The 27,294-nt window shown below is 46.6% G+C and overlaps 1 protein-coding gene across 1 annotated transcript in view; it reads left to right on the top strand.

Moving 5' to 3' along the window:
• Window positions 1-26,760, top strand: part of LOC137302013 (CD209 antigen-like protein E) — a 43,222-nt gene extending 16,462 nt beyond the window's left edge. The window contains exons 4-6 of the mRNA XM_067971721.1: window positions 2,815-2,966; window positions 13,416-13,522; window positions 26,352-26,760. Of these exons, the coding sequence (XP_067827822.1) occupies window positions 2,815-2,966; window positions 13,416-13,522; window positions 26,352-26,508 (416 nt within the window). The 3' untranslated portion in view covers window positions 26,509-26,760. The remainder of the gene's footprint in view (window positions 1-2,814; window positions 2,967-13,415; window positions 13,523-26,351) is intronic.
• The last annotated feature ends 534 nt before the right edge of the window (window positions 26,761-27,294 follow it).

Genomic DNA, 27,294 nt, shown 5'->3' with positions numbered 1-27,294 from the left:
GAAATTGGCTAAGTGACAGGAAATGGAGAATAATGGTGAACAGTTTTCGGACTGGAGGAAGATATACAGTGTTGTTCCCCAGGGGTCGGTTCTAGGACCACTGCTTTTGTTGATATATTAATGACCTGGACTTGGGTGTACAGGACACAATTTCAAAATTTACGCTTGGCACAAAACTTGTAAGTGTAGTAAACAGTGAGGAGGAGAGTAATAGACTTCAAGAGGACATAGACAGGCTGGTGGGATGGACGGAAACAAGACAGGTGAAATTTAATGCAGTGAAGTGCGAAGTGATACATTTTGTCAGGAAGAACAAGGAGAGGCAATATAAACTAAATGGTACAATTCTAAAGGGGGTGCATGAACAGGGATACTTGGGGGTATATGTGAACAAATCTTTGAAGGTGGCAGGACAGGTTGAGAAAGCAGTTAAAAATGCATACGGGATCCTGAGCTTATGAACAGAGGCAAAGAGTATAAAAGCAACGGAGTTAAGTTGAAACTTTATTAAATACTGGTTCGGCCACAACTGAAGTATTGTGTACAATTCTGGGCACCGCCCTTTAGGAACGATGTGAAGGCCTTAGAGAGGGTGCAGAAAAGATTTACCAGAATGGTTCCAGGGATGAGGGACTTCAGTTACGTGGATAGACTGGAGAAGCTGGGGTTGTTCTCCTGAGAACAGAGGCGGTTGAGAGGAGATTTGATAGAAGTGTTCAAAATCATGAAGTGTTTAGATAAAGTAAATAGAGAGAAACTGTTCCCATTGGCAGAAGGGTCAAGAGCCAGAGCCAGAGATTTAAGGTGATTGGCAAAAGAACCAAAGGCGACATGAGGAATTTTTTTTTTACTCAGCGAATAGTTAAGATCCGGAATGCACTGCCTGAAAGGGTAGTGGAAGCAGATTCAACTGTGGTTTTCAAAAAGGAATTGGACAAATACTTGAAGGGAAATAATTTGCAGGGCTGCGGGGAAAGAGCGGGGGAATCGGACTAACTGGATTGCTCTTACAAAGATCCAGCACTGGCTCGATGGGCCAAATGGCCTCCTTTTGTGCTGTAATGATTCTATGGTTCTATCTTGGCAATAATGATCATAACATAATAAAATTTAAAGTAATGATTGAGAAAGACATAATAAGACAAAGACCAAAGTAATTGACTGGAAAAAAGCGAATTTTGAGGGGATGGGAGTGGAACTACGGAAGGTAAACTGGAAAAAAATTAGACAGACAAAGAAATGGGACAGCAGTGGGTAATAATCAAAACGGTGATCAATAGAGTTCAGGAGAAATATATACCTCTGAAAAGCAAGAACAAACTAGCCAGTAATGAAACACCATGGATGAATAAAGAAATAAGGGTAAAATTGAAACTAAAGAAACATGCATACACAAATGACATAGACAATGAAGGAGAGGATGACAAAAGGGAATACGAAGAGGTTAGGAAAGAAGTAAAACAAAACAATTAGGAAAGCAAAGAGGAACTGCGAGATTAATTTATCAAAAAATATAAAAACAAATAGTAAAGTATTCTACAGGCACATAAATAACAAAAGGAAAAATAGAATAGTGATAGGGCCACTAAGGGATGCACAAGATCAACTCACAGGTAATGACAGCAAAATGACAGAAATATTGAGTAGTCACATTGCCTCCATATTTACCAGGGAAACTAACAAGGTGGACAGGACATTAGAAGAAGTCGAAAAAGATATTTAAACACTTCAGATAGAAAGGGGTGAGTTAATTGATAAACTAATTGAACTTAGGGAGGATAAGACCCCTGGTCTGGATGGATTGCATCGGCGAATATTAAAAGATGTTAGGGATGAGATAGCAGAGGCACTGTTACACATACATATACATACACATATATATACATACACATATATATACATACACATATATATACATACACATTATATATATATATATATATATATATATATATAAATTCACTAGAAAAGGAGTAGTGCCAGAGGACTGGGAGACAGTTAATGTTATTCCTATATTTAAAAAGGTAAATGGAATAAGTCCAGGCAACTATAGACCAGTTAGCTTAACGCTGGTGGTAGGAAAGATAATGGAATCTTTACTTGAAGACGTAATAGAAAGACATGCTTGACCAACTTTATTGAATTCTTCGAAGAAGTAACAGAAAGAGTAGACAAGGGTAATTTAGTGGATGTAATATATTTGGATTTCCAAAAGGCCTTCGATAAGGTGCCACATTGTAGACTCATAGGTAAGGTCAGAGCATGTACAGCCACGGGACAGGTAGCAGAATGAATAGCAAGTTGGTACGAAACAGAAAACAGAGCAGCAGTTAAGGGTAGCTACTCAGACTGGCAAAAGGTTGGAAGTGGTGTTCCACAGGGATTCGGGAATTGGAAGTACAATCTCAAAATTTGCGGATGTACAAAATTGGGGGGTGTAGTTAATACAAAGGAAAAATGCATCAAAATGTAAGAGAACATTCATAAACGTGCAGAATTGGCATGTAATTAGCAAATGAATTTCAATATTGGTCAGTATGAGGTGATGCATTTTGGTAGGAAGAATAAGGAGGCCACATACTGCTTGCATAATAAGAGTCTAAATGGGATAGAGGAGCAAAGGGATCACGGGGTACAGATACACAAATCATTAAAAGTAACAGCGCAGGTTAATAAGGCTATAAAAAAGGCAAATCAAGCACTAGGGTTCATTTCTATCTGCCCATCTATTTCTCTCTCTATCTATCGCTCTATATAATCCAATTGTTTCTCTATCTCCAGTGAAATATGCCAACAAAACCTGTTTTCTTACAGAGTGTGATGAGATATTTTGTCCAAAGGAATGGAAGTTTTTTAACGGAAGTTGTTACTTTTTTTCAACTGAACGACGAAATTGGACTGCAAGTGCGAAGTATTGCAGTGGGAACAAATCCCATCTTGTGGTGATCACTAGTCAAGAGGAACAGGTGAGAGTTCATCGTACCGTGAGAATATAATATCACTTTAATTAGACCAATGATTATGGGGTAGACATTTCGATCCTGTACTCGTCAGCCTGCGATGTTTGATTTCATTAAATAAATGGATGAAGAACTGTGTGCACAAGAGCAAAGAAGTGGAATTTCCCCGCTGGGTAGATTTTGTCTTCACCATCTGAGTGGTATCGGGCGGTGTCCATAACGGGTGCTCGGGACTGGCGGCAGGTCAAATATCATCCCGTAGACTCCCTCGGCATGGTGAGGAATAAATTCGGCTTAGCAGTAGTGTTTTCATTTCCATCGTCTTCAATGGCAGGGCGTGAAACGGGCGTGGCGTGAAACGGGCGGCCGACTCACCATCACTCGGTTTGTGCCACCGCGCAAGAGGAATTTATCCCCCGGTATTTTCACACTGCCAATGATTTTGCGCTCTCACTTCCTGTAGGGTCGTACAAAACAAAGTTAAGAGTTCCAGTGTTACACACGGTTGATTCTCACACTCACACTTATGCACTCTCACACACACACACTCACACTCAAGCAGTCTCACTCACACACTCAAGCACTCAGTCACACACACACGCTCATACACTCAGACAGACATTGGTACGCTCTCTCACACACGTGCTCACACACAAACTTATTTTCTAACAAACTAATAAGAGGATCCTATCAGGAGCCTATTGCCTTATAAAGAGAAGACCATTCTGTTGTGTAGTCTATCTGCCACTGTCTCTATTTCTACCTCCTTCTCTATCTCTGTCTCTCTGCGTTGTAGCCTTTCTTTTGTCTTCTATTGTGTCAATATATTTACAGTTATTCATCTCTTCTTCCTCTTACCTTGATGACCCGTACATTCTTCTTCCCTCCGCTCTATCAATCTGCACTGGGTTTAAATCAAGGGTCATCATCTCCTTGTGGTCATGCTCATTATCCGCAAGATCTAAAACCGTGGACTCCTCAGGTCTCTCCGAATTTTCGGTTCCAGCCTTAGCTCAGAGTTAGCACTATCGCCTCGAAGTTGAAAGTTCATTGGTTTAAGTCCCACTCTAGAGACGTGAACACGGAATCCAGTCTGATACTCCTGTACAGTACTGAGGGATTGCTGCACTGTCAGAGGTAACGTCTTTCAGATGAAATGTTAAACCAGAGGAGAACATTAGAGGGGCAAAGAGAGTGTATGAGAATAGATTAGCGGACAACATAAAATGGAACCCAAAAGTCTTTTATAAACATATAAATACTAAAAGGGCAGTCAAAGGAAAGGTAGGGCCGATTAGGGTACAAAAAGTTGATCATCTTTTGGAGGCAGAGGGTATGGCTGAGGTACTAAATGAGTACTTTCCGTCTGTCTTCACTAAAGAGGAGGATGCTGCCAATGTCACAGTAAAGAAGGAGATAGTAGGGAAATTGGATAGGATAAAAATAGATAAAGAGGAGATGCTAAAAAGGTTGGCAGCACTGAAAGTAGAAAAGTCACCTGGTTTGGATGGGATGCATCCTCGGATGCTGAGGGATGTAAGGGTGGAAATAGCCTAGGCTCTAGCCACAATCTTTCAATCCTCCTTGGATAGGGGAGTGGTGCTGGAGGATTGCAAATGTTACACGCCTGTTCAAAAAAGGGGAGAGGGATAAACCCGGTAACTGCAGGCCTGTCAGCCTAATGACGGTGGTGGGGAAACCTTTAGAGACAATAATCTGAGACAAAATTAATTGTCACTTGGAAAAATATGGGTTAATAAATGACAGACTGCCCGGATTTATTAAACTCCAATACTGTTTGACTAACTCGATTGAGTTCTTTGATGAAGTACCGGAGAGGGTTGATGAGGGTCGTGCGGTTGATGTGGTGTATCTGGACTTTCAAAAGGTGTTTGATAAAGTACCGCATAATAGACTTGTTAGCAAAATTGAAGTCCATGGGATTAAAGGGGCAGTGGCAGCTTGGATGCAAAATTGGCTAAGAGACAAAAGTAGAGATTATTGGTGAATGGTTGTTTTCCAGACTGGAGTGAAGTACACAGCCATGTCCCCCAGGGGTCGTTATCAGAACCACTGCTCTTTTTGATCTATATTAATGACCTGGACTCGTGTATACAGGATATAATTTCGACGTTTGCAGATGACATGAAACTCGAAAATGTAGTAAATAGTGAGGATGATAGTAAAAGGCTTCAGGAGGACAGAGAGAGACTGGTGAAATGGGTGGACACATGGCAGAGACAATTTAACGCAGAGAAGTGTGAAGTGATACATTTTGGTGGGAAGAATGAGAAGAGACCATATAAACTAAATGGTACAATTTTGGAGGGGATGCAGGAACAGAGAGACCTGGGGATCTTTTGAAGATGGCAGGACAAGTTAAGAAGGCTGTTAAAAAAGCATATGTGTTCCTGGATTTTATAAACAGAGGCATAGAATACAAAAGCATGGAAGTTCTGTTAAACCTTTATAAATCACTAGTTAGGTCCCAGCTGGCGTATTCTGTTCAATTCTGAGTACCACACTTTCGAAAGGATATCAAGGCCTTAGAGAGGGTGAAGAGGATATTTACTAGAATGGTACCAGGAATGCGGGAATTCAGTTGCATGGAGAGACTAGAAAACATCGGAACAGGTGTAGGCCATTCAACCACTGGAGCCTGTTCCGCCATTCAATGAGATCATGGCTGATCTGTATCCTAACTCCATCCACCCGCCTTGGCTCCATAATCCCTTAATACTCTTGGCTCGCAAAAATCTATCGATCTCAGATTTAAAATTATTAATTGAACTAGCATCTACTGCTTTCTGTGGGAGAGAGTTCCTCACTTCTCCAACCTTTCTGTGAAGAAGTGTTTCCTAAAGTCTCCTGAATGGCCTGGCTCTGATTTTAATGTTATGCCCCTTTGTCCTAGACTCCCCTACAAGCAAAAAAGGTTTCTCTCCATCGACCCTATCGATTCCTTTCATTTCCTAAAAACCTCAATCACATCACCCTTTAACCTTCTATACAAGCTAATACAAGCCTCGTGTCTGTAATCTCTCCTCATAATTTAACCCTTGGAGCCCTGGTAACATTCTGGTGAATCTGCGCTGCACTCCTTCCAAGGCCAATATTTCCTTTCTAAGGTGCGGTGCCCAGAACCGTACACAGTGCTCCAGATGTGGTCCAACCAGGGCTTTTATAGCTGTAACGTAACTTCCTCCCCTTTATATTCCAGCCCTCCAGCTTTCAAGGCTGACATTCCATTAGCCTTTATGATTATATTTTGTACCTGACCACTACATTTTAGTGATCTGTGTACATGGGCCCCCAAATCTATTTGAACCTCCACTGTTCCTGGATTTTCACCATTTAAAAAATACTCAGATCGATGCTTTCTTGTTCCGAAATGGATGACCTCACATTTTCCTGCATTGAAATCCATCTGCTGCAGTTATGCCCATTCACTTAATCAATCAATGTCTCTGTAATTTTAAGCTCCCGTCTACACTACTTACTATGCCACCCATCTTTGTTTCATTGGCAAACTTGGATATATGGCTCTCTAACTTGTATTCTAAGTTATTAATAAATGTAGTGAATAGTTAAGACCCCAGCAGAGATCCCTGGGATACCACTCGTCATTTTCTTCCAATTCGAGTACACATTACAAGACTCTCTGGGGGACAAATTGGACAGTGGCCGTTTTTAGGCGAGGTTAGCATGATGTGCTGTTACCCCGCGCCCAATGGTCCCTGCGCAGGCAGGACGCAAGTTTCCTGGGGCGGTGGACTCAATTGCAATCAGTGTTCCATTCCGGGCCTTGCTCATGGAATCAGTGCAATTCACACTTTCCACCACCGGGGGAGCTCAATCTCTTAAAGGCAGACTGTCTGTTCGAAAGCTCTTTCATGCAGCTGGTACCTCTTATTTGCTGAAAATAACGTCTGCACGGAGTCTGAACGGAGATCAGGCATCGCACACGTAAAGCACAGATGCAGGTCCCGTCCCTATGTTTACACACTGAGTTATGTTAACACATTGAATAAAGGATGTGCACCACTAAATCCCACATCCTCCAATCTGCATGCCAGACCTCACCAATCTGCTGATCTGAGTTTGTACCAGGCCTGCGAGATGGTGTGCACCAAGGTTCTCTGCTGATGCACCAAGGGCGTTGGTGCAAGAGCTGGACAAAAAGAGGGGCATCCTATATCTGCAGTGGGGGGAGGGAGGGGGGCAATAGTCCCTCTAAACATACACCCAAACGGCAGTGGGAGGCAGTAGGGGACGAAGTCAGTGCCAGGCGCACAGCATCATGAACATGGATGCAGTGCAGGAAGACGTTCAATGCTTTGACATGATTGGTCAAGGTGAGTGAGGTCAACTTTAAGTAGTGTCTCCTACCAACTGCACAATGTACCACACACCCATCACCCACACACCAACAAACTCTTTCCATCAGTACTCAACTCTTCCAATCAGAGGCTTCCTCTCACCACATTACCACTGTTTCAAGCCGCCCACCCACAACTCACAAGCCACAAGCTGGCAGCTATTCAACCATAACAGGCACATCACCCAGACACACGCATTCTTGCAGGAGAAGGTGGCGCATATCAAGAGGCAGCAAGTGGCAGTGGCATTTAGCCCCTCGAGCCTGTTCCACCATTCAATGAGATCATGGTGGACCTGTGATCTAACTCCATATACCCGCCTTAGCTCCATCCCTTAATACCCTTGGTTCACAGAAATCTATCAATTTCAGATTTAACTTTCACTCGTGAGCTAGCATCACCATCTGCAGAAGAATGTTCCAAACGTCTCTCATCCTTTGTGTGTAGAAGCATTTTCTAACTTCACTCCTGCACGTCCTGGCTCTAAATGTTAGGCTATGTCCCCGCGTCCTAGTATTCAAGTCAAGGAGACCTCTAAAAACAGTTAAAAATGTCTCGGCAGCCAGAAGCAAAAATCTAGCCACTAACCTGTAAATCCTGCAAGGTCTCTTTTAAATAGAGCTGATGGGGGGTCCTCCAGGAACTCTACGATACGTTTAGATGGTCGGGGTTAAGACTGTGCGTTGAGTTGAGCGTTAAGTTCCAAAATGGTGTCTATCACTTTAAATCAGCGTTGCACACTGATTTTATCCATTTTCTCCCTACTTTACATGATTTCAGTGTTCGCCATCTGCGCCTGTGCAAACTCCTATACCAAGATGACATCTGGCGCATGTCATGCTGGAAACGTGCGTGCGCATCCAAGACGCCATCTTGGATGTCGGAGAGGCCGTGTTGCGCTGAAACAATGGGCGCTACACGACCCAATTTAGCGCCCTCTCTCTTCTACCGCCGAACCAATCCCCGAACCAGGTCAATAATTCGCCTTCAATTCCATGAGCTTTACTTTTTGCTACCAGTCTCTTATGAGGAACTTCATCAAATGCCTTCTGGAAGTCCATATAACCCACATCCATAGATATTCCTCAAAAAATTTAATTAGGTTCATTAGACATGACCCATCCTTTACAAAGCCATGTTGCCTCTCTCTGATCAGCTCAAATTTCTCTCAGTGTTCACTCAATCTGTCCTTAATTATAGATTCCAATAGCCTCCCCACAACAGGTGTTAGACTGTCAGGCCTATTCTGGTTTCTCTCTCTCACTTTTCTTAAATAATAGAGTTATGTTTGCAATGTTCCAATCCAATTCCTGAATGGAGAGAACTTTAGAAGATTATGGCTTAAGCATCTGCAATTTCCTCACCTTCTTCCTTTAAAACCATGGGGATTTGTCAATCTTTCGTGCAGTGTTGTGTGGACGGGAGCTTTATTTACTGATACTATTTTCTTGCTTATGTTAACTTTAGTAAGTTCCAGACTTTGACTTATTATTAGTTTCCCTGGAATGTCAGATATATTATCCTCTTCCTCTACTGTGAAGACTGATACAAAGGGCAGGATATTAAGTGGGAAAAACGGGTGGGCTGGGGGCGGGGGGGCATTGAAAATTGTAACAATTTCAGACCCGCCTCCAACTCGCCCATTTCTGGTTTTCACGGGGCCAGGACGAGGGGCGGGACGAGGGGCGGGACACCAACCCATTCCCAGGAGGCGGGTTGGTCACTAAAACCTTCCAAGGAGGCTGCGGGCCTCCATTTTGAAAGGTTCTGCGATTTCAACCTCTGGGGCCAGGATTCCCAGGCCTTCTCCTTCAGGCCATGTGAGAGGAGGAGGAGAACACCCGAAACTGCAGGTAAGTTCCTTTATAGCACAGTTTGTGTGCACGGAGAAGCAGGAGTGCTTCCCCCAGACCCAACAAGCCTACCTACTGCGACCCCCTCCTCCCGACGATCGCGACTCCCCCACCATGCTGCCCCCCCATCCAAACAATCTAAGATTTATCTGTTCACTTACCTCTTCCTTGCTCTTCTCCCGTCCGATTGAGTCCAGCCTGTCAATCAGTCCAGTCTGAGAGACGGGAAAAGGACAAAAAAAAATGTCCTGACGTCAAAATCGTACGGACATCTTGGAAACCCGTATTTCCGGGTTTCCCGTTCGCAATTCGACCAACCCCGCGCCTCCACCGACCTTCCCGGCTCGGAGCTAAAATTATGCCTGAAGTAATTATTCAACAATTCTGCCTTTTCTATTTTTTCATTTGCAACATTACCCACATCTGTTTCGGAAGGACCCACGTTACCATTGACGACCCCTTTTCTTCCAATATAATTGTGAAAACTTTTTGTGTTAATCTTGATATCCCTTCCAAGTTTCTTTTATTATTCTTTTTTTGCAGCTCTCACTATCTTTTTTTGTCTTCCTTTGCTGTTCTTTCTCTCTCTCCCAGTCCCCTGGATCTACGATATTCTTTGCACTTTTATATGCTCCTTCCGTTAGTTTTATGTTATCTCTCACTTCTTTTGTCCACCATGGCTGTTTTATTTGGGAAGTAGAGCTCTTGCCCTTTAGGCTTTTCCACTGGTCCTGTATTAAGCGAAATTATTTTTTGATCATCTCCCACTGTTCATCAGTAGTTTTACCCGATAACAATTTTGACCAGTTTGCCGTCGTCAGTCTCTGTCTCATCCCGTTAACATTCCCAAAATCTAGAATCTAAGTAACTGTGTGACGTTTCTCCTTTTCAAATCTAACATGGAACTCGATGATATTGTGATCACTGTCAGATAAATGTTCCCTTCCTGTTGGATTATTAACTAAGTCTGGCTCTTTACTCATTACTAAATCTAGTAGGGCCTGCCCTCCTCTTCTTGTCCTGCTCAACTGGTTCTAGAACACATTGTTCCAGAAAGCTATCTTGAATGCACTCAAGAAATTCACTACCTTTCTGACTTGAGCTAGTCTGCTCTTCTCAATCTATTTGAAAATTAAAGTCTCCCATTAAAATAACTCAGTTTTTGCTACAAGCCTCTCTAATCTCTGAATTAATACATTATACCACTTCATTGTCGCATCAGGAGGTCTGTAGACAACTCCCATTTATAGTTTTAAGTCCTCTCTTATTCCTCAATTCTTTTTGAGACTGGGACTGTTCTCCTCAGAGCAGAGAAGGTTAAGGGGAGATTTATTAGAGGTGTTGAAAACCATGAAGGGTTTTACTAAATGAGTGAGAAACTGTTTCCAGTGGCAGAAGTGTTGGTAACCAGAGGACACAGATTTAAGGTAATTGGCAAAAGAGCCAGAGGGGAGATGAGGAGAAATTGTTTTAAACAGCAAGTTGTTATGATCTGGAATGCACTGCCTGAAAGGATGGTGGATGCAGATTCAATAATAACTTTCAAAAAGGAATTGGATAAATTGTTGAAGGGGAAAAATTTGCAGGGCGATGGGGAAAGGGCAGGGGAATGGGACGAATCGGATAGCTCTTTCAAAGGCACAATGGGCCGAATGGCCTCATTCTGTGTTGCATCATTCTATGATTCTATGAAGCAATGAAACCCAGGGCTCGATTTTCGCACTCGCAATCGGGTGCGTTGGTGGCGGGGAGGGGGCTGCGAAAATCGGGGATTCCCGGGGCGGGTCTGGAGCCCGGCTCCAACCCGCCCACTTCCGGGTTCCCCACTGACGCGCTCACATGCACGCACAGCCCCCGCATGTGGGACTCCCGCCAGCAATTAAAGCTGGCGGGGTGCCACTTAAAGTAATTGAACAGGTACTTCAGCTCGTTTACAGTCCTGATTGACCTGTTATTTTAGCAGGGATGGGATTTTGCAACTGACTGGGACTGTTTCCCGTACTGGGGGAAACACTCCCAGTTCAAATGGACGTGTTGCAGCCATCAGCCTGTGGCAGCTGCAAAGGTCTATTTGACAGGTCGGGGGCGGGGGGAGTCCCTCACTCATTGCAGGAGGCCACTCTGTCACTTTGGACAAAGTTTGGCCTCCACCACCACTCTCCTAACAATAAAATTCACCAACTTGCACACTTACCCCGGTGTCCAGACACATGTACCTACCTTGCGGACCCCTCAGATGTACATCTTCCGGATGGGGGCCGCCGTAGCTGCAGTCATGACTTCCTCGGAGGACGAACAGCATCACCAGCCTCGCCGTCCACCTCTGACACGTGGAGCTCCACAACACAGTGCTGTGACACAGCCACCTGCACAGCAGGAGGGATGGCAACCGCAGAGAGAGATGTGTCGCAGAGGGCACTACCCTCACCACAGGGTCCACAGACAGAGGCTCAGCTTCCTGGACCTCTCTGAGCAGCAGTGCACACGGAGGCTCAGAGTCACTGGACATGTAGTCGTGGACATCTGCAGCCTCCTTCATGCCGAGCTGCTCCTGGCTGGCCCGAGCACCATCTTCTTACCTGTCGCTGTCAAAGTCACCACTGCCCTCAACAACTTCTCCTCCGCATCCTTCCAGGGTGCCACCGGGGACATCGCCGACGACTCTCAGTCGTCTGCACAAAAGAGCCCTGCAAATACACCTACACCCACTCTGCAGTGACACGATGGATGGCATCAGTTGTGGGTCTTAGTGATCCTCAGGAAAGGGCATTATTGCACAAACCAGACAAGATTCGCAAAGACATGGCACTGGTGGTGCCAATATAATATTTGATGTGAGTTGATCAGAAATTAAATATAAGTAAAAACCATGACAAACCCTCAAACACCATTGTACATCCCCTTCATGCTCACGACACGTTTGCCTTACGCTTCCTACTGCACATATGTGATGCATGCCCTGTGGTTGCAGCACAGGTAGTGGCAGGTTGAGTGAGGCTGACTGTGAAAGAGATGCATGAGAGGGTAAGTCTGAGATAGAGCCATGAGATTGTATGAGGATTGGGTTGAGTGGTAGTGGCGGGATGAGTACTGGCGAGGTGAGTAAGTGCAGGTAAGATGAGGATGAGGTTTGAGTGGGTGTGAGGGGTGATGTGACAGAGTAGTGTTGGCAGTGCAGAAGGAGATGTGGGGTGGGGGCAGTGATGTGGCAGATGGAGTGTAGGGGAATGAGTAAGTGTACTCACTTTAGCTGACCTACTGAGGTCATTGCAACGCCTCCTGCACTGTATGCAGGTGGGCGATATGTTGGTGGTGCTGGTGACCTCCTCTGCTACCTTGAGCCAGGCCTTCTTGGTGGCAGAGGCAGGTCACTTCCTCCCGCCCGCCGGGGGGATGATCTCTGTCCTCCCCTTCCTCCTCACCCCATCTAATGATACCTGGAGTGAGGCATCATTAAACTGGGAGCAGCCTTCCCCCTGGGCTGCTCCATGCTGTAATTATTCCGATTTCTTGCAGCATCAGTCAGTGGAGGACTGCCCCTTCAAACAGAGCTCCTCCAGCTGACAGACCTTACTGCGCATGCGCAGTCCGCCGATGTGGAGAACAGGTGAGTGGATCCAATCAGGCTGCGATTGCGCGCGGAGCAGACTGATTTCACCGGGTGCGTTCCCCACGCGTCCAATCGACCCCCCGCCGCCATGGTAATATCGGGCCCCAAGTCTCCATCTGCCCTCTCAGGTGGGTGTAAAGGATCCCATGGCACTATTCGAAGAAGAGCAGGGGAGATCTTCCAGCATCCTGACGATTACTTATTCTCAACCAACATCACTAAACCAGTTGATCTGGTCGTTATCTAATTACTGTGGTGACCTGCTGTGCTCAAACTGGCTGCTGAGTTTCCCCTCATTTCAAAAGTCACTGACCTTCAAATATATTAATTGGCTGTGAAACGCTTTGGTGCGTCCTGAGGTCGTGAAAGGCGCTGTATAAATGCAAGGTCGTTCTGTGGTTTCTTTTTTTCTCTTCCTCCCACAATCAACATACTTTAAAACACGAGTTAAACGTCACACACTCACTGTTATTTAATTGCCTTGTCTCCTTCCTTACTGTCTACAACCATTGAGCAGTGTTACACAATAAGCATTGGCCCTGCTCCTAGTTTTTCAATTAAAAATAGTAATAATAATCTTACAAGCTGTGTAATATTTTCACATTCCCTGAAGGATTTTGTTAAGGGCGGAGATGATCCACACTGGATTGGATTGACGGACGAGGAAAAGGAAGGCACCTGGCAATGGGTGGATGGTGCAGGCCCGCTCTCTGAACCTGAGTGAGTACTGAGAGGTGTGAGTGAATGGAGGGGACGCAGAACAATATTCCCGGGAAACTGGGTGGAGAGACCTCGGCTCAGTGATCTTCGGAGCTTGACCTCAAATCCAATCAGATTCCCGGAATAAAATCCCGTGTGTTTGTCGGTTCCAGTGTTCACTGTGTGATTAGTCTGCACAGTCTGACTGTACAAGGAACAGTCTGGGCTTCATTTTAACTTCAGGCGATAGTGTAAAACGGGCGATATCGGATCGGCCGCCCGTTCTACACCTCCCACCATTTTCCTTTCCAATTGTCTTTGTGAAAATGTTAAAATTCGCCCCTGGGCCGGGGGTGGGGCCTGAAAAACCATTCTGGGCTGAATGTTCACTTTTACCGTCGGGATAAAACGGGCGGGAGCGAATCGGCCGGTGGTTTTACATTCTGTACGATTTTAATCTCCACTCACTTCGATGGGAACGACTATCGAGCGGAATGTCAGCCGGGCGGCCGATCTCCTGTCACCCGTTTACCGTCGGGCGGGAAGAATGAAAATGAACCGCACGGCGTGTAGTTCCCGACTGAATTACCAACTGCAGTAGGAAATGATAAAAGGATATTTAAAATAAATGATTCAATCTGGGGATGTGGGCGTTGCTGGCGAGGTGGGTATTTATTGCCCGCCCCAGTTACCCTGAGAAGGTGGTGGTCATTATACTTCGAATGGTCGCGGTTTGATACAACTGAGTAACTTGCGAGGCCACTTCAGAGTCAAGCAGGACGGTGTGGGACTGGAGTCACATATAGGCCGGACCGGGTAAGGGCGGCAGGTTTCCTTCCCTAAAGGACATTAGTGAACCAGTTGTGTTGTTACCACAATCCGACAGCTTCACGGTCACTTTCACCAATACCAGCCTTTCATTAACACACCTTTTTTCACTGAAATCAAATTCTCAAACTGCCATGGTGGGATTTGAACTCACGTTCTCTGGATTATTAGTCTGGGATTCGGGATTATTAGTCCGGGATTCGGGATTATTAGTCCAGTTACATAACCTTTACGCTACAAGCACTCCACCAACGTCACCTATAACCCCTACATAACCGTACCCCATAACCGCTACACCACAGTACCCCATAACCCCGACACTACCACCAATCCACTGCCGGCCCTCCAACACCCCCACCGCTGTCCCCTATAACCCCTACACTACTGTAACCTATATCCTAGAACTCCAACACGACCACACCCTGTAACCTGTAATCCCTGCATTACCTTAACCTATAACCCCTACACTACCGTTCCCTATAACCTATAACCCCTGCACTACCATAGTCTATTACATATAACCCCTACACTACCGTTCCCTATAACCCTTGTTACAGGGCACTACCACCTCGGAGCCTTTTTGTCCCACAAACAGTCGTCCTAGAATAAGCCGCACTTAAAGCACTTTTTATAGTTAACAGAACACTAAACAAAACTACACAGTACATTCGATTTGTAGGACCGAGAAAACTCTCCAATTCCCAGCCTCGACCAGTTCCCCTGCTTCTGTTGAACCTCGCCCTTCGATGCTCACCTGGCTGGGGGGAGGTCTCCAACCACTGCAGTAGCAATTAGCTCTTACATAGAATGTAAATCACAGAAGCAGGCCATTCGGCCCAACAGATCCATGCCTGTGTTTATGCTCCACACGAGCCTCCTCCCTACTTCATCGAACCCTATCAGCATATCCTTCTATTCCTTTATCCCTCATGTGTTTCTCTAGCTTCCCCTTAAATGCATCGATGCTATTCACCTCAACTACTCCTTGTGGCAGCAAGATCCACATTCTACAACTCTCTGGGTAAAGAAGTTTCTCCTGAATTCCCTATTGGACCTTATATTAATGGCCCCTAATTTGGTCTTCCCCACAAGGATGAGGGACCCTCCCCAGGGATGAGGGACTTAAATTACGTGGATAGACTGGAGAAGCTGGGATTGCTCTCCGTGGAACAGAGAAGGTTGAGAGGAGATTTGATAGAGGTATTCAAAATCATGAAGGGTCCAGATAGAGAGAAACTGCTCCCATTGGTGGAAGGGTCAAGAACCAGAGGGGTTAGATTTAAGGTGATTGGCAAAAGAACGAAAGGTGACATGAGGAAAAACTTTTCTACACAGCGAAAGGTTAGGATCTGGTTTGCACCCGAGGGGGTGGTGGAGGCAGATTCAATCATGGCCTTCGAAAAGGAACTGGATAAGTACTCGAAAGGAAAAAAAAAATAGGGCTACGGGGAAAGGGCGGGGGAGTGGGACTACCTAGATTGCTCATGCATAGAGCTGGCACGGCCTCGATGGGCTGAATGACCTCCTTCCGTGCTGTAATCTTTCTATGATTCTAAGTGGAAACATTTTCTCTTTGTCTAACCTATCAAATCCTTCCATTATCTTAAAGACCTCTATCGGGTCACCCCCTGCCCCCCCACCGCCAGTCTTCTCTTTTTTAGAGAAAAGAGCCCCAGTCTGCCCAGTTTTTCCTGATAGGTATAACCTCACAGTTGTGGTATTATCCTAGTAAATCTTTTTTGCACTTTCTCCAGTGCCTCTATCTTCCTAAAGGTGCGGTTCTTAAAGGGGAATACCCTTCCCCTTAAATGCGAGATATTAAAAGGGCAATACCTTTCCTCTGGTGTCAGGGCCCTCATTTGCCTGCAGCTGAAATACTGGCCCTCAATCACCTTGTTACATCCCCCTCCAGCCACCCCTCTCCCCAGCATAGACCCACCTGCTCCAGCAACCTGCACCACGAGGCCGTACATCGGGAGAGGGCAGCGGCATTCCCATGAACCACTCCTGCCCGGTGTTCCACCTCAACCAGTAGGGCTGGAGCGACAAAAACCACCGAGAAACACAGGAATTCTTCTCCTTGTTAGTCCGCATCCACCTGAGGGCCGCGTGATCGGTCACCAGGAGAATCTGGCGCCTCAGCAGGTGGTACCTTCGAGTTTCCACCGCCCATTTAATTGACAGGCACTCCTTCTCTACCGTCGCCCATCGTTGCTCCCTCGGCAACAGTTTTCTGCTCCGGTAAAGCATGGGATGTTCCTCTCCCTCAATTATTTGAGAAAGTACAACTCCGAAACCCACCTCTGAAGCATCGGTCTACAGAATGAACTTTAGGCTAAAGTCTGGGACCATGAGCACAGGATCATTACACAGGGCTTGGCTCAGGTCCCTGAAAGCTCTAGGGTTCCTCTGTACCTTTTGCTTTGGTCCGGTTGGTAAGGGGGCGACTCGGGAGCAAAGCCAGGAATAAATCGTCGGAAATAACCGCGATACCCAGAAAGGCTCCGACTTGATTCCCATTCACTGTCGGGGCCAGGCTTTTATAGCTTCAACTTTGCTCACCTGAGGCTTCACCTCACCCCTTACAGTGGAACTTAAGTACTTGGTCTCTGACAACCCAATGTGGCACTTCTCTGGGTTTGCTGTGATCCCAAATATCCTTATTCTGCCTCTACTTTACGTAAATGGGAACCCCAGTCTGTATTATAGATGATTTCTTCATCCACGTGTGTTGCCGCATACCGGGTATGAGTCCTCAATACTTGCTCCATGACTCTTTGGAACCAAACAATGGGGCTACTCCATTCACCATGTGATTCTTCAATCATACCTCGCTCCAACATCCTCTTCATCTCCGGACTAACTTCCCTCTGTTTGGCTGCTGGGACTCTGTACGGTCTTACCTTTATTGTCAACCCAGGGGCGTCACCAGTTCACGGCAGATCACCCTCGTCCTCCTGGGTTGAGAGGTGAATACATCGTGGTTCTGATCTACTCTGTGCAGAGCCTGTCTACTGAACTGTCTGAAGATCAGTATAGAGAGGTGAACTGTTCATTGTACCTTGGGGTCATAGAAACATAGAAAATAGGAGCAAGAGTCGGCCATTCGGCCCTTCGTGCCTGCTCTGCCATTCAAAATGATCATGGCTGATCGTCTAACTCAGTACCCTGCTCCCGCTTTTTCCCCATATCCCTTGATCCCTTTCGCATTAAGAAATATATCTCTCTTCTTGAATACATCTAATGACTTGGCCTCCACTGCTTTCTGTGGTAGAGAATTCCACAGGTTCACCACCCTCTGAGTGAAGAAATTTCTCCTCATCTCAGTTCTAAATGGCAATCCCAGTATCCTGAGACTGTGACCCCTGGTTCTGGACTCCCCAGCCATCGGGAACATCCTCCCTGCATCTTACCTGGCTAGTCCTGTTAGAATTTTATATGTTTCGATGAGATCACCTCTCATTCTTCTAAACTCGAGTGAATATAGGCCTAGTCGACCCAATCTCAACTCATACGTCAGTCCTGATCCAGGAATCAGTCTGGTAAACCTTTGTTGCACTCCCTCCATGGCAAGGACATCCTTCCTCAGATAAGGAGACCAAAACTGCACACAATACTCCAGATGTGGTCTCACCAAGGCCCTGTATAACTGCAGTAAGACATCCCTGCTCCTGTACTCAAATCCTCTTGCAATGAAGGCGAACATACCATTCGTCTTCCTAACTGCTTGCTGCACCTGAATGCTCGCTTTCAGCGACTGGTGTACAAGGACACCCAGGTCTCGTTGCACCTCCCCTTTTCCCAATCTCTCACCATTCAGATAATAATCTGCCTTTCTGTCTTAACAACCAAAGTGAATAACCTCACATTTATCCACATTATAATGCATCTGTCATGTTCTTGCCCACTCACCCAACTTGTCTAAATCACATTGGAGCCTCTTTGCATCCTCCTCGCAGCTCACATTCCACCCCAGCTTTGTGTCGTCTGCAAACTTGGAAATGTTACATTTCGTTCCCTCATTCGAATCATTGATATATATTGTGAATAGCTGGGGCCCAAGCACTGATCCCTGCAGTACCCCACTAGTCATTGCCTGCCACCCGGAAAAAGACCCGTTAATCCCTACTCTCTGTTTCCTGTCTGTCAACCAATTCTCAATCCATGCCAGTATATTCCCCCAATCCCATGTGCTTTAATTTTGCACACTAACTTCTTGTGTGGGACCTTATCAAAAGCCTTCTGAAAATCCAAGTACATCACATCCACTGGTTCTCCCCTATCTATTCTACTAGTTACATCCTCAAAAAACTCCAGTAGATTTGTCAAGCATGATTTCCCTTTCATAAACCCATGCTGACTTTGTCCAATCCCGTTAATGCCTTCCAAGTGTTCTATTATCCCATCTTTTATAATAGACTCTAGCATTTTCCCCACTACTGATGTTAGGCTAACTGGTCTCAAATTCCCTGTTTTTCTCTCCCTCCTTTTTTAAATAGTGGGGTTACATTTGCCACCCTCCAATCTGTAGGAACTGTTCCAGAGCCTGTAGAATTTTGGAAGATGATCACCAATGCATCCACTATTTCCAGGGCCACTTCTTTTAGTACTCTGGGATGTAAATTATCAGGCCCTGGGGATTTGTTGGCCTTTAGCCCCATTAATTTCCCTGGCACTATTTTTTTTACTAACACTGGTTTCCTTCAGTTCCTCCCTCTCACTAGACCCTTCGTTCCCTAACATTTCTGGGAGGTTATTTGTGTCCTCCTTTGTGAAGACAGAACCAAAGTGTGTGTTTAATTGTTCTGCCATTTCTTTGTTCCCCATTATAATTTCCCATTTCTGACTTTAAGGGACCTACATTTGTCTTCACTAATCTTTTTCTCTTGACATATTTATAGAAGCTTTTACAGTCAGTTTTTATCTCTTTGTCCTCCTTTGTTGAATTCTAAACTGCTCCCAATCCTCAGGCTTGCCGCTTTTTCTGGCAATTTTATATGTCTCCTCTTTGGATCTAATACTGTCCCTAATTTCTTTTGTAAGCCACGGTTGAGCCACTTTTCCCGTTTTATTTTTGTGCCAGACAGGAATGAATAATTGTTGTAATTCCTGCACATGTTCTTTAAATATTAGCCATTGCCTATCCACCATCATCCCTTTTAGTAAAGTTCCCCAATCTATCATAGCCAACTCGCACCTCATACTTTTGTAATTTCCTTTATTCAGGACCCTAGTTGCGGATTCAACGACTTCACTCTCCATTTTAATGAGGAATTCTATCATGTTATGGTCGCTCTTCCCTAAGGGACCCCGCACATCAAGATTGTTAATTAATCCTTTCTCATTGCACAATACCCAGTCTCGGATCGCCTGTTCTCTCGTTGGTTCCTCAACGTATTGGTCTAGAAAACCATCACGTACACACTCCAGGAATTCATCCCCACAGTATTATTGCTAATTTGGTTTGACCAATCTACATGTAAATTAAAGTCACCCATGATTATAGTTGTACCCTTCTTGCATGCGTCTCTAATTTCCTGTTTAATGCCTTCCCTACATCTCCACTATTGTTTGGGGGCTTACAGACAACCCCCACCAACGTTTTCTGCCCCTTGGTGTTTCTTAGCTCCACCCATACAGATTCCACATCATGAATTTCCGAGCCAATATCCTTCCGCACTATTGCATTGATTTCCTCCTTTACTAACAGCACTACCCCACCTCATTTCCCTTTTTGCCTGTCCTTCCTAAATATTGAATACCCCTTGATGTTGAGTCCCCATCCTTGGTCACCCTGCAGCCATGTCTCCGTAATCGCAACTAATATCTATCTGCACTGCTAATTCATCTACCTTGTTGCGAATGCTCCACCCATTAAGACACGATGCCTTTAGACTTGTCTTTTTAAGATTGCTAGTCATCTTAGTTTTATTTTGCACTATGACCCAATTTGTTTCTCGCCCTTGTTTTCTCTGTCTTCCACTATTGCTTCTTCCCTTTCTGTCTTTTGTTTCTATCCTTGTTTCCCCCTCCTCTGTCTCACTGCTCAGGTTCCCATCCCCCTGCCATTCTAGTTTAAACCTTCCCCAACAGCACTAGCAAACACCCCCACGCGGACATCGGTCCCGTTCCTGCTCGGGTGTAACCCGTCCCACTTGTACAGGTCCCAATGTCCCAGGAATCTAAATCCCTCCCTCCTACACCATCCCTGCAGCCACGTATTCATCTAGTCTATTCTCCTGTTCCTATACTCACTAGCACGTGGCACTGGTAGTAATCCTGAGATCACTACCTTTGAGATCCTGCTTTTTAATTTATCTCCGAACTCCTTAAGTTCACCTTGCAGGACCTCATCCCTTTTTTTACCTATGTCGTTGGTACCGATATGGACCACGACTAATGGCTGTTCACCCTCCCCTCCAGAATGCCCTGCAGCTGCTCCGTGACATCCTTGACCCTCGCACCAGGAAGGCAAAATACCATCCTGGAGTCACGTTTGCGGCCGCAGAAGCACCAAGCTGTTCCCCTTACAATTGAATCCCCTATCACTATAGCCCTGCCACTCTTATTCCTCCCCTCATGTGCAGCAGAGCCACCCGTGGTGCCACGAACTTGGCTCTTGCTGCTTTCTCCTGATAAGCCATCTCCCCCAACAGTATCCAAAGCGGCATATCTGTTTGAGAGGGGAGATGGCCCCAGGGGACTCCTGCTCTAACTGCCTAGTCCTTTTACTCTGCCTGGCAGTCACCCATTTCCTTTCTGACTGTGTAATCTTTACCTGTGGTCTGACCACCTCACTGAACGTGCTATCCACGATAATCTCAGCATCGCAGATGCTCCACAGTGAGTCCACCCGCAGCTCCAGCTCCGAAATGCGGTTAGCCGGTAGCTGCAGCTGGACACACTTCCTGCACACATGGTCGCCAGGGACACCGGTAGTGTCCATGAATTCCCACATAGTGCAGGAGGAGCATATCACAGGTGCCAGCTCTGCTGCCATGACTTGACTTAGAGTTACTCTGCGTTAACCTCTCGGACTCTCATCCCGCTCTCGGGACTTTCCTTTTACACTGCGCTCACCTCTCGGACTCCCATCCCGCCCTTGGACTCCCCTCCCGCCCTCGGACTCCCCGCGTTTCCTCCACTACCTCTTCACATGACGGACTGGATCAGTTAACTGCTGCCATTGAAAGTCTGAATTACACACATCCAGTCCCTCAAAATTTATCCCTTCCTCTGCTGGGAGGTTGGCCTGAGGGGCTTCTCTCTCCCCACTCGTACCAGGCCCTGGTTCCCCTCTGGGGCCAGAGAAGCCGAGGCGTCGGGGTCTTTGAAACATAGAAAATAGGAGCAGGAGTAGGCCATTCGCCCCTTCGAGCCTGCTCCGCCATTCAATATGATCATGGCTGATCCTCTATCTCAATACCATATTAAAGCTCTCTCCCCAGATCCCTTGATGCCTTTTGTGTCTCGAAATCTATCTAGCTGCTTCTTAAATATATTCAGTGACACAGTCTTCTGTAGTCGACAATTCCACAGGTTCACCACCCTCTGACTGAAGAAAGTTCTCCTCATCTCAGTCCTAAATGTCCTACCCCGTATCCTGAGACTGTGACCCCTTGTTCTAGACCCTCCAGCCAGGGGAGTCATCCACCCAGTCTGTCTAGCCCTGTCAGAATTTAATATGTTTCAATGAGATCCCCTCTCATTCTTCTAAACTCGAGTGAATACAGGCCTAGTCGACCCAATCTCTCCTCATACGACAGTCTTGCCGTCCCAGGAATCAATCTGGTGAACCTTCGCTGCGGTCCCTCTATGGCAAGTATATCCTTTTTTAGGTAAGGAGGCCAAAATTGCACACAATACTCCAGGTGTCGTCTCACCAAGGCCCTGTATAACTGCAGTAAGACATCCTTGCTCCTGTACTCAAATCATCTTGCAATGAAGGCCAACATACCATTTGCTTTCCGAACTGCTTGCTGCAGCTGCATGTTTGCTTTGAGTGACTGGTGTACAAGGACACCCAGGTTCCTTTGTACATTAACATTTCCCAATCTATCACCATTTAAATAATACTCTGCCTTTCTGTTTTTCCTTCCGAAGTGGATAACTTCACATTTATCCACATTATACTGCATCTGCCATGTACTTGCCCACTCTCTCAACTTGTCTCAATCGCCTTGAAGCCTCTTTGCATCCACCTCACAACTAACAATTCCACCTTGTTTTGTGTCATCGGCAAACTTGGAAATATTACATTTGGTTCCCTCATCCAAATCATTGATGTATGTTGTGAACAGCCGGGGCCCAAGCACTGATCCCTGCGGTACCCCACTTGTCACTGCCTGCCACCCTGAAAAAGACCCATTTATTCCTACTCTCCGTTTCCTGTCTGTTAACCAATTTTCAATCCACGTCTGCACATTACCCCAAATCCCATGTGCTTTAATTTTGCACACTAACCTCTTATGTGGGACTTTAACAAAGGCCATCTGAAAATCCAAATACACCACATCCACTGGTTCTCCCTTATCTATTCTACCAGTTACATCCTCAAAAAACTCCAGTAGGTTTGTCAAACACGATTTCCCTTTCATAAATTCATGTTGACTTTGTCTAATCCCGTTGATATTTTCGAAGTGTCCTGTTATCACATCCTTTATAATAGACCCTCGCATTTTCCCTACTACTGATGTTCGGCAAACCAGTCTGTAGTTCCCTGTTTTCTCTCTCCTTTTTTAAATAGCCTTGGTCCCCGACTAAAACTCTAGGATTCTCTGCCCTACTCCCCTGTGCTTCATCTCTCTTCTGTTCCCTTTTCGATTTTGTGGGTTTCTCGGATGCCTGATACAACTCCGGATCGGAGAAGGGAAGACTCGGGAGAGGCTCCCAACCTGCCCCCTTTCCTGTCGGCCGTCTATATCACCTCCCGTCCTTCGTATCAGGGTATCCTGGTTCGGGCAGCGTGTCGCTTCACGGCCCCACTCCCCCCGCCGGTATCGCGCGGCCCCGCTCCCCCCCCCCCGGTATCGCGCGGCCCCGCTCCCCCCCCCCCCCCCCCGCCTGTATCGCGCGGCCCCGCTCCCCCCAGAGTTTTATCCGCCCGTGATCCAGTCCCATTCTTTGGACTCAGGGGGTCGCCCAGGGTTTTGTGGCCTGGAGAACGTCGGGGATTTGACCAGTTCCTCTGCTGCGAATTGTCTTTCAACCAACGCGATCAAATCTTGGGCATTGGCCGGGTCCCCTTGACCCACCCACTTCCTGATCTGGGGTGAAGAGCCCGTGGGTTGTGGTCCATCATCAAACAACTCCACCATCCTGGCAGGCGAGTCGCTGTCAGGTTGAAGCCACCGTCTGACCATATGAATCAAGTGATACATGTGAGAGTGGGGGGGCCTTGCCCTCCTGGTAGGAACAGGCCTTGAACCTCTGAGTCACACAGTTAAGGTGACGCCAGCCCTCCCGAGGATCTCCGACTTCAGCTCTGGGTATTGGCCTCCACCTGCGGCTCCAGGTCAAAGTTGGCCCTCGGAGCACCACCCACTAAGAAGGGGGCCACATGCCAACCCATTGGTCTTGGGCCGACCTCTCCCACTCGGCACACCTTTCAAAGGCCAAGAGGTTCATCGTCGGGAGTCAGTTTCTGCAGCATGAGACTGGCTCTAGTAGGTTGGATGGGGAACTCCTGACCCTCCATCTGGCCCCGCTGCTGCCTCAATTCAGCGAGCTCTACCCCACTCTGGGCAGCCTGGTTCAATAATAGTTGGGTGATCTCCTGCTGGGCCTCAAGGATCTGAGTGGTCCTCTCATTTATGTCTCGGTCGGCTCTTCCAGACCTCGTGTGGCCCGCACCAGCTCTCTAAACATTTCCTCCATTATGATTTGGTCTCTTTATTTCTCTATTGGAGACACCGATCCCACTTCTGACACCACATGTTACACGGCACTATCGTCTCAGAGCTTCCTTTGTCCTACAAACAGTGGTCCAAGAACAATCCGTACTTTAAACACTTCTCATAGTTTACAGAACACAAAACTACACAGTACAATCAATTCAGCAGGACCGAGAAAACTCTCCAACTCCCAGCCTCGTCCAGTTCCCCTGCTTCTGTTGAACCTCACCCTTTGATGCTCACCTGTCTGGGGCGAGGTCTCTACTCACTCCAGGAGAAATTACCTCTTAAAGGCGAGGTTCTTAAAGGGGACAATACCCTTCCTGCTAAAGGTGAGGTTCTTAAAGGGGCAATACCCTTCCTCAGGTATCAGGGCCCTCATCATCCTGCAGCTGATATATCGGCCCTTAATCACCTTGTTACATGTTTGCATTACCGCGCCCGACGGCCCCGACCCGACCCGCGCTATGGCCCCGCGCCCGACCACGCCCGATGGCCCCGCACCCTACGGCCCCACGTCTTACCCATGCCCGATGGCCCCGAGCCCTGCGGCCCCACACCCTACCGCAGCCTACGGCCCCGCACCCTACCGCGCCCTACAAATCATATACTCCATAGCCTATAACCTTTAACCACTGAACTATCCTATAACCACTGTACTAGTGGACTCTATAACTCCAATACTCCGTAACCTATAATCCCTACACTAATGTACCAGAAAACCCTTAACTACCGAATCCCATCTCCTTTAATTACTAAACCACCATATCTTACCACCACTGAACTACTCTTTAACAATTACAGTACTGTAGAATATAATCCCGACACTACCGTACCCGATGAACACTACAGTACCGTACCCAATAACATTGCATTACCGTACTCTAAAACCCCATTATCGCACCATACAACCTTTAACCAATAAACTACCGCACCCTATAGTCCCTGAACTACCATACCGAATAACCTTCAATCACTTAACTACTGTATCTTATAAACGCTACACGACCGAACCCTATAACCCCTGCACTCCGTACCCTATAACCCCTGCACTCCGTACCCTAAACACCTACACTCGGTACCCTATAACCCCTGCACTCCGTACCCTATAACCCCTGCACTCCGTACACTATAACCCCTGCACTCCGTACACTATAACCCATACACCACCGTACCCTATAACCACTAAACTACCGAACCCTATAACTCCTAAACTGCAGGACCTTTTCACCCCACACTACTGCACCCTATTCTACCTACACTGACACACCCTCGACGTCATACACTACCGTTCACTATAATTCCGACACTCCATAACCTATAACCTATAACCCCGACACTACTGTACTCTATAACCCCTACACTACTGTACCCGATAAGCCCGATACTTCTGCCGGTAATTCCCTCCGTGGCTCTCCTGATTGGCCGCCAGCAACATCGGTAGAAGATCAGCAGAAACTCACAGATATTCGGTAATTTCTCGGACCTGCTCCCAATTCACTACCGCCCGTTTTGTGCCACTGTCGATGGTGAATTCACCTCCCAATGAGCTTTGACAGGCTCTGCCCGTAGGACCCAGCAGAGCAGATCCTTCCCTCTCCTGCACAGATGGCCCTCAGATATGTGGGGCTGAATTTCCTCCGGACTCTCCCACTCTGCTGCTGTAACTTTGCCTGATGTCCATTTGGACACGTGAATGGGGTTTCCGCCGAAATCCCACCAAAGTTACGGCAGCGCAGTCGGAGAACCTCAAACATTCACCTCATTGGTTTGCAGCCGAGGCCACTGGGCAGCGATTGGGATTGGGTCAGGGGTCTGAATCCACCCTGTGCTCAGGGATGACTGTGGATAAATCCATCACCCACCACCAACCTTTCCAATCAGCTGACTCCAGACAAGCCAGCACTGGAACCCAGGGCCTTCTGTTCCTGTGCAGCACATTAGACCCTGGAAAGGGGACTGAGCCCCTGAGACACCTATAGTGCCGAGTGATTGAGGTTATGAGGAGGTCAATTTCTATAACTGAGGAACTGGATTACAATCAGAGAAACAAAATATTCACTTCCATTTAACTAAAAGGAACATTTCCCTCATAGTTATTTGTGTGGATTTTTGATTGGTCTGTACAGATTTTGGCGCAGCCATCAACCAAATAACTACAAGAGCGCACACTGTAAGGATGAGAACTGCGCCATCACCTCTTCCACGGGCTGGAACGACGATTGCTGCGCCAAGCGTTGGAAATGGATTTGTGAACGAAAATCAACCGCTCTTGTGCAGCGTTAGTTTTGCGGACGTTGCTGTGAAGATCAGACAAATAGAAGAACAGCGGAAGTGCCCGACTCGCCTGATGATTTCTGTCCTTTTTTGCATTAAAACCCGAGAATGCCGGAAATGTACAGCAGTTCAATCAGGGAGCTGAATGTTCCGGGAGAGCCCCTTCCACAATATCCTGAGTCAGGCACTTTCTCCTGCAGGCACTGACTGATCAGCTCCACATTCCCATGACTTTCTATTAAAGATTGCACAATTTAAAAACGTTCCTTTTGATCAGTTATTTTAGTCGCTAAACACTTTTGGGTTTATTGAACCAGAATGGCCGAAAGCAGAGACCCTGACTCTCCCTCCGTTTGCAGGTCCCTCTGTTTCACTCACGATACTCAGTTATCCCCTCTCCACCTCCCTCTGGTGGTGTCTTTCTGCAACATTCACTGCATCACCGACACACATTCACGATCGGCAGCATTAATAAAACAGCTTCTGGATTAAATATTCTCTCGTAATTTCGATCGATAAAGAAGACACCAGCAGGGAGATAGAGAGAAGTGTGTCTGAGTACAGTGAGTGAAACGGAGAGACACCGCACAGGAGTTCCAAATCCACCCTCTCACCACCATAAGATCACAAGACCATAAGAGATAGGAGCAGGAGTCGGTCATTTGGCCCTTCGAGCCTGCTCCACCATTTAATGAGATCATTGCTGATCTGATTTTTACCTCAACTCCACTTTTCCGCCTTTTCCACATATCATTTGACTCCCTCGCCACTCTGCAATCACATTAACTGAACTTT

The sequence above is a fragment of the Heptranchias perlo genome, chromosome 35, assembly GCF_035084215.1.
Source record: "Heptranchias perlo isolate sHepPer1 chromosome 35, sHepPer1.hap1, whole genome shotgun sequence".
In the NCBI taxonomy this organism is placed as follows: domain Eukaryota; kingdom Metazoa; phylum Chordata; class Chondrichthyes; order Hexanchiformes; family Hexanchidae; genus Heptranchias; species Heptranchias perlo.
The sequence above is the reverse complement of the archived record's forward strand: the minus strand, read 5'-3'. Positions and strand labels throughout refer to the sequence as shown.